Source organism: Nerophis lumbriciformis, linkage group LG05, assembly GCF_033978685.3.
Source record: "Nerophis lumbriciformis linkage group LG05, RoL_Nlum_v2.1, whole genome shotgun sequence".
NCBI lineage: Eukaryota > Metazoa > Chordata > Actinopteri > Syngnathiformes > Syngnathidae > Nerophis > Nerophis lumbriciformis.
Genome location: NC_084552.2, coordinates 6,967,942 through 6,980,647, shown reverse-complemented (window position 1 = coordinate 6,980,647; position 12,706 = coordinate 6,967,942). Strand labels below are relative to the sequence as shown.

Sequence of the window (12,706 nt, the reverse complement as noted above, 5' to 3'; positions counted from 1 at the left end):
TTTGTATTAGCCTTACACAATATTCTAATTTTGTGACACACGGAATTTTGGATTTTCATTTGTTGCCACTTCAAATCATCAAAATTAAATGAAATAAACATTTGAATGCATCAGTCTGTGTGCAATGAATAAATATAATGTACAAGTTACACCTTTTGAATGCAATTACTGAAATAAATCAAGTTTTTCAAAATATTCTAATTTACTGGCTTTTACCTGTATATATAATGGATTAGATTTATATAGCGCTTTTCTAGACACTCAAAGCGTCACAGAGAAGTGAGAAGCCATCATTCATTCACACATCATGGTGGTGGTAAGCTACTTTGATAGCCACAGCTGCCCTGAGGTAGACTGACGGAAGCATGGCTGCCAGTTTGCGCCTGCCGACTGCCACCTATCATTCATCCTTCATTCACCAGCGTGAGCGGCACCGGGGGCAAGGGTGAAGTGTCCTGCCCAAGGACACAACAGCAGTGTTTTGGATGGTAAGAGGCGGGGAGCGAACCTGCAACCCTCAGGTTTCTGGCACGGCCGCTCTACCCACTACGCCATGCTGCCCCCATGACTTATTTTGAAACATTTTATGACCGAGACCTGGGACCAAACTTGAGGGAAGCCCTAAGGGTTTAAAATTGGTTTTAAAAATGTAAAATATCATAATGGCCCCCACATGCTTTCATTTTTCAGTGTGAGGCCCTCAGTGGAAAAAGTTTGGACACCCCTGAGGTGGATAGTCCTTTTTGAACAAGTATATTGCACAACAGAAGCCATGTTGTAAGGCGCAAACGGCTGAGCCAGCGTTAATAGCACTTTGTCAACAACACCCTGAGGCGCATGCAGAGGCAGATAAAGCTGCTGAATATTGACCAATCATATTACTTCAAATGCAGCGCAGTTCAAAAACAAAAACTTCTTGACTCAGCATGAATTGTGTTTATTTGCTGCTGTGGACCTCTTTGAAGACATTTCTTTGAAAAGAGGCGTTGATTTCCTGTCATAGAAATGAGAAACAATGAAGCAATGTGTCAATAAAACAAAGCATTATTGTCTTTGCAAAGCCTCTTTTGTATTGGATTTGTTTGGATTTCCCCCAATTTGTTTGTTTTTACATGTGGTCAAAAGCAGAGATGACATCTCCTTTTCTTTACTGCAGGAGAAAAAAGGCCCAAAAATCGGTGGAGAACTTCTCCTGCCGCGAGGAGAGGAACATGGCAAGTTCCTCAACAGTCTCAAGTAGATCCACTTTTCTTTTTACTGGAACACCTTCCATGCATGTGACTGTTGTTATTCATAGACTTTTTAATGCTGATCATGGAAAGAAATATATCATTGATTAAAGTAATACTTGACACATTCACTGTGTGTGTTCGTGACGTGACTTTACCACACAGGATTTCACTTTTCAAATTGTGTACTGTGTTGAGGACCCATTCATTAGTATACTCTTTTCTATTTGACCTTTGGACTCCTGCATCACTTCCTCCTATTTTCTACATGAACTCCACCAGCCCACCTCCTCATTTTGCCCGTGCTGAAGTTGAGAGTCAAAAGACAACTTTCTGTAAGTATCAGGATTTTTCTCACACATTTGCTCAACGTGCTAACTCTGTAATCAGCAGACACGTGCGTTGCAATAGAAATTCCATAACCAAATGGGGCATGCCCATATAAGTACGTTTGGCACATATTGACATCAATGCAAGCCCATTTGTCAAATGAGGGAAGAGAGCAGGCTTAGAACATTTACATGGGCATGCCCATATAAGTACGTGCCAGGCTTGTTGCTGACAGTTTGGTTTATTTGTCAGTTTGTTTATTTCCTGTCAGCGCATTTATTTTGCTTCCACTTCCTGCATGTGTCCCTGAGCGCTCGTTTCCCTCACCTGTCCCTGATTGGCAGCCTGGCACACCTGGTTGCAGTTGCCAATCAGGCCTGCCTCGCCCTCCAGTCAGGGCTCCATGATTTCCTGTGCTACGCCTGCCATCTCTGCATCCTGGGGTTCAACACCAACAACAGTCCCTGACAGTACGTTTGGTAAGTACTGACCTTTTTAATTTAGGTTTATTCCGAACATGCTTGGTAGTTGCAACTTGATACATGACAAATTGCACTTTCTGTTTACATGTCTAAAAAAAGAGTAGGAAAAAGCAGAGCTGATTAAATCCTGCCTCTTTTCCTTTTCATAACAATTACTAACACATTTGTTCACTTCCTGTTCTCCTTTTGTGCAAAATGTAAGTCTATAACAACAATTAGTGAATTAAGTATGATGGTGATGGAGCAGGTGAGGATGAACTCGATGATGGCTGAGTAAAACTGCACCAGCATCTCGGTCGGCACCTTAGGTTTCCTCAGCTGCCGCAGGAAGTACATCCTCTGCTGGGCCATCTTAATGAGGCTCCCACTTGAGGTCCTGGGTGATGGTGGTGCCCAAGAAACGGAATGAGTCCACAATGGAGACGGGGGTGGGAGAGTCAATCAGGATGAGGGGGGATGGTGGGGTTGTGACTTTCCTGAAGTCCATTATCATCTCCACTGTTTTCTGGGCGTTCAGCTCCAGGTTGTTGAGGCTGCACCAGGACGCCAGCCGGTCCACCTCTCTCCTGTAGGCGGTCTCATCGCCATCCGAGATGAGCCCGATGAGGGTGGTGTCGTCTGCAAACTTTTGGTGGTAGCGGGGGTGTATATTGTAACCCAGAAGAGTTAGGGATGCAAGGGATTCTGGGTATTTGTTCTGTTGTGTTTATGTTGTGCGGATGTTCTCCCAAAATGTGTTTGTCATTCTTGTTTGGTGTGGGTTCACAGTGTGGCGCATATTTGTAACAGTGTTAAACTTGTTTATACGGCCACCCACAGTGTGACCTGTATGGCTGTTGATCAAGTATGCCTTGCAGTCACTTTCTGTGAATGCAGAAACCGCATACAACATGTGACTGGGCCGGCACGCTGTTGTAGAGGACGCTAAAGGCAGTGCCTTTAAGGCACGTCCTCAATATTGTTGTCTGGGTGAAAATCGGGGGAATGGTTGCCCAGGGAGATTTTGGGGGGGCACTGAAATTCGGGAGTCTCCCAAAAATTCGGGAGGGTTGGCAAGTATGCTTGAAGGTAGAAAAGCTATACAAGTATAACCTATTTACCATTTATATAGTAGATGTAGGGCAGCACGGTGGAAGAGGGGTTAGTGTGTCTGCCTCACAATACGAAGGTCCTGAGTAGTCCTGAGTTCAATCCCGGGCTCGGGATCTTTCTGTGTGGAGTTTGCATGTTCTCCCCGTGACTGCGTGGGTTCCCTCCGGGTACTCCGACTTCCTCCCACTTCCAAAGACATGCACCTGGGGATAGGCCCCTCCCACCTCCAAAGACATGCACCTGGGGATAGGTTGATTGGCAACACTAAATGGTCCCTAGTGTGTGAATGTGAGTGTGAATGTTGTCTGTCTATCTGTGTTGAGGTGTTGACTTGTCCAGGGTGTACCCCGCTTTCCGCCCGATTGTAGCTGAGATAGGCTCCAGCGACCCCAAAGGGAATAAGCGGTAGAAAATGGATGGATGGATAGTAAATGTAGATGATCTATATCTGCTGTACACATTTACTTTACAACATTTTTTTGTATTTGACTTTATTAAATGTATTTATATTATCATTTGGTGCAGCCGGGCCGGAGCAGGAGGGGATAGAAAGAGAAAAAAAAGGAAGACAGAGGGGGAAATTGTGGGGACAAGAGGGGGATTAGACAGAGAGACAACAACAGGACAACATCAACAAATATGATAGTAAAAGTGATAGCAAATAAGCAGTTAGTGAAATAAATAATAATACAGAAATGACAATGAATATTATTACACTACAAATGGATCAATACAAATACCAATAGAAATATCACTATTGATAATGAATAATAACAATAATTACCTCTATTATCAACAATATAATTGTTCAGATGCAACAATACATATATGTCATGATAACTAGAAATACCAAAGAAAGAGAAGTTTATAACATCCACAGAGTTCAGTGAGCAGGTTGTGTTAAGTTTATTTGCACTGTGAGTGGAAACCATTGTTTGGATTTAAAGTTAGTCCCAATGATTGTCACTCACACATTGGGTGTGGTGAAATGATTTTCTGCATTTGACCCATCCCCATGTTCACCCCCTGGGAGGTGAGAGGAGCAGTGAGCAGCAGCGGGGGCCACGCTCGGGAATCATTTTGGTGATTTAACCCCCAATTCCAAGCAGGGAGGTAATGGCTCCCATTTTTATAGTCTTTGGTATGACCAGTCTCAGGGCGGACACTCTAACCACAAGGCCACTGAGCTGGTCATTAGGCCATATATACAAATTATGAGCTAGTTTACATTTCAAAATAAAGTAAAGTTAAAGTAGCAATGATAGTCATACACACACACTAGGTGTGGTGAAATGTGTCCTCTGCATTTGACCCATCCCCTTGTTCACCCCCTGGGAGGTGAGGGGAGCAGTGGGCAGCAGTGGTGGCTGCACCTAGGAAAAGGCAATCTTTAGCCTGGATTACTGACATTGTCCACTAAGTTGTAGCAGTCATTAACTTTTCTTTCAAATGAATTTGGATGTACCCTTTGGAGAGAATCCTCATGAAAGGTGTGATGTGTGAGGGGCCACATCATGAAGAAGTCAGCTCATGCACTTGACTGTTTCTCCAGAAGAAGTGGAAGATATTTGAGTCCAGATGTTGGACATCTTAGGCAGGACTTTTGGCAATTGTCAGCAAATACTTTCCTCCTGATGACTTCTGCAGATCAATTCTTCTTGTCTCATATTCCACAGCAGCCCTTCTATTTTCCATTCTCCACCATGCTGACGTGTGTCAAGTGCTGCCTTCGCTGGCAATAACAAGTGCCTTCTGAATTCATGCCTTCAACTTTTATTGCACTTGCATTCTAGTTGCATGGAAGAAAAAAAGAGTTGAAGCAAAAGGTTTTCCTTTATTTACAATTGACTTCACCAGTATTCGCTGCACAATACAAGTGTCCGTAAACATTTGAAGCCGTATGGAAATGTAAGTTTAGTTTAAAAATGTCGGTGTGGAAGCCTCACTAGTGGAACCAGTGGTATCGGGGATAACGGCCATCGTAGTGATACTCCCGAATCTGCTCGTTTGTCTCCCTCGTTCTTTCAGTTTGCTCTGTGGATTTAAAAAAGGTCAACATTTGTACATAGAGACATATTATTACAGTATATTGTTTAAAACAATAGTAATACATCTTTTAATGTTGTAGGTATGTACATACTATGTATGTGTATATACAGTACACGCCATAAGTTTGGACATACTTTCTCCTCATTCAATGTTTATTTTCATGACTATTTCCATTGTAGATTGTCACATCAAAACTATGAATGAACACATGTGGAGTTATGTACTTAACAAAAAAAAGGTGAAATAACTGAAAACATGTTTTATATTCTAGTTCCTTCAAAATAGCCACCCTTTGCTCTGATTACTTTATCGCACACTCTTGGCATTCTCTCCATGAGCTTCAAGAAGTAGTCACCTGAAATGGTTTTCACCTCACAGGTGTCATAGTTTTGATGTGACAATCTACAATGTAAATAGTCATGAAAATAAAGAAAACGCACTGAAATGAGAAGGTGTGTCCAAGCTTTTGGCCTGTACTGTATATGTATGTATATGTACAGTATATACCTACATGAGACACTTGTGATTAAGGGCTATCTAAATAAGGCGGGGCCTCACCTGTCATCATGGAAAGAAAAAAAATTTAAAAAGAAAAAAATATATATTAAATTGTCAAATGTATCCAGTGATTATACTATAAAGTTATTTTCCATTTAACTTCACCAGTTTTAGATTATTTTTATTCAAAATCGCTGAATTTTCGCATTTGCCGTTCAAATACTGAGAAGAGACGGTGCGGTGAACAGCAGCCAGTCGAGGCACGTCACTCAGTGCCTCAACATGGATTGCGCAATGACTCGGCTAACTGCTGGCCTGCTGTGCAGTGAAACTGTATTGCTATATGAACTATATTATACATTTCCATAGTTTAGTTAGCTGTGGTATATAATGTACAGTGTATTTTGTCAACAACTGTATGTGTGTAAAGTATTTCTTGTGCTGAGCGATCATAAAACGGCTGCAAAAGACGCACTGGCTGAGGCTCCAGTAGCCACGCCTCCTGCACCCCCGCCGTAGAATGCACGGCAACCCCTGATGGGAGTGTTCTATCAACTAAAGCCCACACTTAAACTTTCCACGTGCAAGATTGAATCTATTTAAAAACGTTATTTCATAAGAAGCCAAAAAGTGCAAAAACAATAATGTTGGTGTTGGAGGAGTTGCGAATGACTGCTGGGCCACTACATTAGGTACACCTGCAGACTGCAGGTGTATCTAATTCACAACTCCTCCAACACGAACATTATTGTTTTTGCACTTTTTGGCTTCTTATTAAATAACTTTTGTAACCTATTTTTATGGGCTTTCCTCTTTGTGATGTTAAGTTCCTGTTATGCGCTGTTATACAGTATATGCCTTGAGCTCTTATTTTGAAGGCGCTAAGAGCGGAATTTTGACACGTTGGAGTGGAGCAGAAGTTTTAGAAAGAAGGTAAATAAAGTGGTCCTCGTGTAAACTGGAGCCTCCGTGTTTGTTATTTTGTAGTTTCATACAGTATAGGCGACATTTATAAACCCTCGGTTACACTTTTTTAAATAGATTCAATCTTGCACGTGGAAAGTTTAAGTGAGGGCTTTAGTTGATATAACACTCCCGTCAGAGGATTCATTAATCAGCACAAAAGCGGCGCATTTATAAATAAAGGTAAGACCATAACGTTTTTTTATTAAATGTGCTTTTTTGTGTGCTACAGTTTGTATGTGTAAAGTTAAAGTTAAGTTAAAGTACCAATGATTGTCACACACACACTAGGTGTGGTGAAATTTGTCCTCTGCATTTGACCCATCCCCTTGTTCACCCCCTGGGAGGTGAGGGGAGCGGAGCAGTGGGCAGCAGCGGCGGCTCCGCGCCCGGGAATATTTTTTGGTGATTTAATAACCCCCAAGTCCAAGCCTTGATGCTGAGTGCCAAGCAGGGAAGAATGCTGGTATGATATTTTAAACATAACCCGTTAACTGCTGCCAATCAAATGGTGAATAAGATACTCTTTAGGGTTCATATGTTTGTAAATCTGACTGTGATGAAGTCAGTGCCTCACCAGCCATCAACCTCACCGCACGTCACTGATATATATATATATATATATATATATATATATATATATATATATATATATATATATATATATATATATATATACAGTATGTGTGTGTATATATGTATATATATATATATATATATATATGTATGTATATGTGTGTATACACATATATATATATATGTGTGTGTGTGTATATATGTATGTGCGTGTATATATATATATATATATATATGTATTTACGTGTATATATGTGTGTATATGTCTGTATGTATGTATATATATATATATATATATAGTATGTGTATGTGTATATATATACATAATTGTTGTGTGTATGTATATGTTGTATAAGTATAAATAAAGTACCACTTTTTCTTTACATTAAAGTGGCAGCTCAGTTGCCAGAATAAAAGAACAAACAATGGTACACGGTAAATTTCACAGTAAAATTTATGCGACTACGTTGTTTTTTTCCGTAAAAAAAACGTGGTACTGTTTTTCTATTTAAAGTTGAAGTTAAAGTAGCAATGATTGTCACACACACACTATGTGTGGTGAAATGATTCTCTGCATTTGACCCATCACCCTTGATCACCCCCCTTAGGTTGTAAAAAAAAATCCTCCGTATTTTACAATAAAATTCTGGTGACTTGAGTTGCCAGTTTGAGTGTAAAATCTACAGAGTACATCAACTTCCTCGATTATTTGCTGTTAACTGCAATGTGGGCCTCATTGAACATGAATTGACACCTGATGCAATTAGAGTGGTTTGTGCATTTTAATGAGCTATTACAACACGAGGATAAAAGTTTTTCATACCATCGCGGTCCTCTTCGGCGTAGTTCTCGTACTTGTTGCGTCGATCCTCGTTGTATTCCCTCCAGCGCTCTGTGTTGGCCCGCTGGACCTTCTGCTCCGCTATGGAGAGCAGGTGCAAGCACACACCTGGTCAGCCATGTACCTCACACCAACTTTTTACCCTGGGGGCCGTATTGGGCTAAACAAATATTTAGTAGAGGGCCCAAAGCTGACTGTAGGTAAAGTAACTATGTGTACATATCATTATTATTATTATTATGTGTACATATCATATTATTATTATTATTATTATGTGTACATAACAAATTATTATTATTATATGTACATATATTATTATTATTATTATTATGTGTACATATCATATTATTATTATTATTATGTGTACATATCATATTATTATTATGTGTACATATATTATTATGTGTACATATCATATTATTATTATTATTATGTGTACATATATTATTATGTGTACATATCATATTATTATTATTATTATGTGTACATATATTATTATTTGTACATATCATATTATTATTATGTGTACATAACAAATTATTATTATTATTATGTGTACATATAATATTATTATTATTATTATGTGTACATATCATATTATTATCATGGAATTCATATCATTAGATATTAAGAGTATGTGAAAGTCCTACCTTGTTTACTTCAGTGACAACCTCCTTAAAGTTTTGTCATCAATCAGGAACATCAAGCAGCTAAAATGTGCCAAACATGGATAAGTGTGGAGAGAGTGTTTTGCAATTTTCCCATCATGCATTGTAATAGATTTAAAAGGGTGTACTTCAGAATTGTTTTAATGGTGCATGGACGTTTTTTTTTATAATATCTGCAAATTGTGTTATGTGTGTGTGAGCATGTCTGTTGGCATTTTGTGTTGGTTCAATTTCTTTCTTTTTTTGTTGCACCATGACTAGGGAAGGTTGTTTGCATTGGATCATATAGGTAAATGCTGCTATTCATGGCTTGATAAATGGCCATTTGACCTGAAATACTCGCATTGTCCACAAGATAGACAAAGAATTAGCATATGAATGACTTTTCAAAATGAATTGCAGTTAGATTTCTACAAACCCCGTTTCCATATGAGTTGGGAAATTGTGTTAGATGTAAATATAAACGGAATACAATGATTTGCAAATCATTTTCAACCCATATTCAGTTGAATATGCTACAAAGACAACATATTTGATGTTCAAACTGATAAACTTTTTTTTTCATTAATGATATAGAGGTACACCCCTTTGTCCACAACTGCGTGAGCAAATAGTCAAACAGTTTAAGAACAACATTTCTCAAAGTGCAATTGCAAGAAATTTAGGGATTTCAACATCTACGCTCCATAATATCATCAAAAGGTTCAGAGAATCTGGAGAAATCACTACACGTAAGCGGCATGGCCGGAAACCAACATTGAATGACCGTGACATCAATCTCTAAAGGATATCACCACATGGGCTCAGGAACACTTCAGAAAACCACTGTCACTAAATACAGTTGGTCGCTACATCTGTAAGTGCAAGTTAAAGCTCTACTATTCAAAGCGAAAGCCATTTATCAATAACATCCAGAAACGCCGCCGGCTTCTCAGGGCCCGAGCTCATGAAAGATGGACTCATGCAAAGTGGAAAAGTGTTCTGTGGTCTGACGAGTCCACATTTCAAATTGTTTTTGGAAATGTTTCGACATCGTGTCATCCGGACCAAAGGGGAAGCAAACCATCCAGACTGTTATCGACGCAAAGTTGAAAAGCCAGCATCTGTGATGGTATGGGGGTGCATTAGTGCCCAAGGCATGGGTAACTTACACATCTGTAATGCTGAAAGGTACATACAGGTTTTGGAACAACATATGCTGCCATCTAAGCGCCGTCTTTTTCATGGACGCCCCTGCTTATTTCAGCAAGACAATGCCAAGCCACATTCAGCACGTGTTACAACAGCGTGGCTTCGTAAAAAAAGAGTGCGGGTACTTTCCTGGCCCGCCTGCAGGCCAGACCTGTCTCCCATCGAAAATGTGTGGTGCATTATGAAGCGTAAAATACGACAGCGGAGACCCCGGACTGTTGAACGACTGAAGCTCTACATAAAACAAGAATGGGAAAGAATTCCACTTTCAAAGCTTCAACAATTAGTTTCCTCAGTTCCCAATCGTTTATTGAGTGTTGTTAAAAGAAAAGGTGATGTAACACAGTGGTGAACATGCCCTTTCCCAACTTCTTTGACACGTGTTGCAGCCATGAAATTTTAAGTTAATTATTATTTGCAAAAAAAATAAATAAAGTTTATGAGTTTGAACATCAAATATGTTGTCTTTGTAGCATATTCAACTGAATATGGCTTGAAAAGGATTTGCAAATCATTGTATTCCGTTTATATTTACATATAACACAATTTCCCAACTCATGGAAATGGGGTTTGTAATTAAAGTCATGACATCTTGTGGGCCAAACTGAATTTCTGACAGCCCTGCACTTGAAGGCCACTTCCTTGCTCCACACGACCCTGCGCCTCCTTCTGCACATGCTCCACCTGATTAACTTAGCAGCCACCCTGAACATGCTCACTTTGCCAGACACTTTCCCTCTGTCTTCTAGGATGGTAACTCACCCAGCTGATCATAGTAACTACCCAGCTGATCGTAGTAACTCACCTAGTAACTCACCCACCTGATCATAGTAACTCACCCAGCTGATCATGGTAACTACCCAGCTGATCGTAGTAACTCACCTAGTAACTCACCCAGCTGATCATAGTAACTCACCCAGCTGATCGTAGTAACTCACCTAGTAACTCACCCAGCTGATCATAGTAACTACCCAGCTGATCATAGTAACTCACCTAGTAACTCACCCAGCTGATCATAGTAACTCACCCAGCTGATCATGGTAACTACCCAGCTGATCGTAGTAACTCACCTAGTAACTCACCCAGCTGATCATAGTAACTACCCAGCTGATCGTAGTAACTCACCCAGCTGATCATAGTAACTCACCCAGCTGATCATAGTAACTCACCCAGCTGATCATAGTAACTACCCAGCTGATCGTAGTAACTCACCCAGCTGATAATAGTAACTCACCCAGCTGTCGGTAGTAACTCACCTAGCTGTTGGTAGTAACACACTGAGCTGTCGGTAGTAACTCACCTAGCTGTCGGTAGTAACACACCGAGCTGTCGGTAGTAACCCACCCAGCTGTTGGTAGTAACTCACCTAGCTGTCGGTAGTAACACACCGAGCTGTCGGTAGTAACTCACCCAGCTGATCATAGTAACTTACCCAGCTGTCGGTAGTAACTCACCTAGCTGTCGGTGGTAACTCACCCAGCTGTCGGTAGTAACTCACCCAGCTGATCATAGTAACTTACCCAGCTGTCGGTAGTAACTCACCCAGCTGATCATAGTAACTCACCCAGCTGTCGGTAGTAACACACCGAGCTGTCGGTAGTAACTCACCCAGCTGTCGGTAGTAACACACCGAGCTGTCGGTAGTAACTCACCCAGCTGATCATAGTAACTTACCCAGCTGTCGGTAGTAACTCACCTAGCTGTCGGTGGTAACTCACCCAGCTGTCGGTAGTAACTCACCTAGCTGTCGGTAGTAACACACCGAGCTGTCGGTAGTAACTCACCCAGCTGATCATAGTAACTTACCCAGCTGTCGGTAGTAACTCACCTAGCTGTCGGTGGTAACTCACCCAGCTGTCGGTAGTAACTCACCTAGCTGTCGGTAGTAACACACCGAGCTGTCGGTAGTAACTCACCCAGCTGATCATAGTAACTTACCCAGCTGTCGGTAGTAACTCACCTAGCTGTCGGTAGTAACTCACCCAGCTGATCATAGTAACTCACCCAGCTGTCGGTAGTAACACACCGAGCTGTCGGTAGTAACTCACCCAGCTGTTCGTAGTAGCTCACGGAGCGGCGACTGCGGCGTTTGAAAAAGTTGTCGGCGTCGGCCTCAGGCATGAAGACCCTGCGAGCGCCCTCTGCAAAGGTCAGAGGTTAAAAGGCAGCCGAGGTAATATTTCCATGGTGTTTCCGCACCTTTGGTGTCAGCTGACTTGGAGTCATCCCGCACTGCTGCACCGTCAGCAAGACTAGAAACTGATCAGAAAGTGATGAAGATGATGTCAGTGGAGCAGGAGGGCACTCACCACTGAGGAGGGCAGTGGACACACCCAGGAGCAGGAGGGCACTCACCACTGAGGAGGGCAGCCAGGAAGACCAGAGCCAAGAGTCTGGGAGTCCAGGACATGTTGCACAGAGGAGAGTGGACTGCACTTTTCTGCCACGGACCAAACAAAGTAGGTGTGCATCAACACATTGGGAGGAGAGAGAGTCCGAGTGAGGAGGGAGGGGCCTCTTTCTTTACACCAGCAAATATATCATTTTGATCTTTTATTGACACACAAATCATTGATTGACACTTCTTATCATTTTCTACTTTTCCCCTCCAATAAACATTCATAGACCATCTCCATCAGGGGCTTTTCTCACCTGTTTGGAAACAAATGTCCATCCATTTTCTACCGCTTGTCCCTTTTGGGGGTGCTGGAGCCTATCTCAGCTCCATCCGGGTGCAAGGCGGGGTACACCCTGGACAAGTCACCACCTCATCACAGGGCCAACACA

The 12,706-nt window shown here is 41.4% G+C and overlaps 2 protein-coding genes across 6 annotated transcripts in view; one reads left to right on the top strand and one right to left on the bottom strand.

The window, feature by feature from the left end:
- The window catches only part of mcm10 (minichromosome maintenance 10 replication initiation factor), a 38,508-nt gene extending 37,161 nt beyond the window's left edge, over positions 1 to 1,347 (top strand). For all 5 annotated transcript variants that reach the window (XM_061959118.1, XM_061959117.1, XM_061959116.1 and 2 more), the window contains one exon: positions 1,157 to 1,347. In XM_061959118.1, coding sequence (XP_061815102.1) covers positions 1,157 to 1,240 — 84 coding nt within the window. In that variant the 3' untranslated portion in view covers positions 1,241 to 1,347. The remainder of the gene's footprint in view (positions 1 to 1,156) is intronic.
- A 3,617-nt stretch (positions 1,348 to 4,964) lies between these two features.
- On the bottom strand, positions 4,965 to 12,356 carry ucmaa (upper zone of growth plate and cartilage matrix associated a). Its single transcript, XM_061959119.1, has 5 exons — positions 12,275 to 12,356; positions 12,119 to 12,178; positions 11,968 to 12,060; positions 8,043 to 8,141; positions 4,965 to 5,167 (listed from the first exon to the last, which is right to left on the bottom strand). The coding sequence occupies exons 1-5, from the start codon at positions 12,327 to 12,329 to the stop codon at positions 5,079 to 5,081; spliced, it is 396 nt and encodes a 131-aa protein (XP_061815103.1). The 5' UTR covers positions 12,330 to 12,356; the 3' UTR covers positions 4,965 to 5,078.
- Positions 12,357 to 12,706: the final 350 nt, after the last annotated feature.

Excerpts from the sequence above, each read along its gene's own strand:
- ucmaa (XM_061959119.1), bottom strand. The coding sequence starts at position 12,329 with ATGTCCTGGACTCCCAGACTCTTGGCTCTGGTCTTCCTGGCTGCCCTC. Across the intron at positions 12,179-12,274 it reads CCTGGCTGCCCTCCTCAGTG|TTTCTAGTCTTGCTGACGGT; the intron begins GTGAGTGCCCTC and ends CTTTCTGATCAG. Across the intron at positions 8,142-11,967 it reads GAGCTACTACGAACAGCTGG|CGGAGCAGAAGGTCCAGCGG; the intron begins GTGAGTTACTAC and ends TGCTCTCCATAG.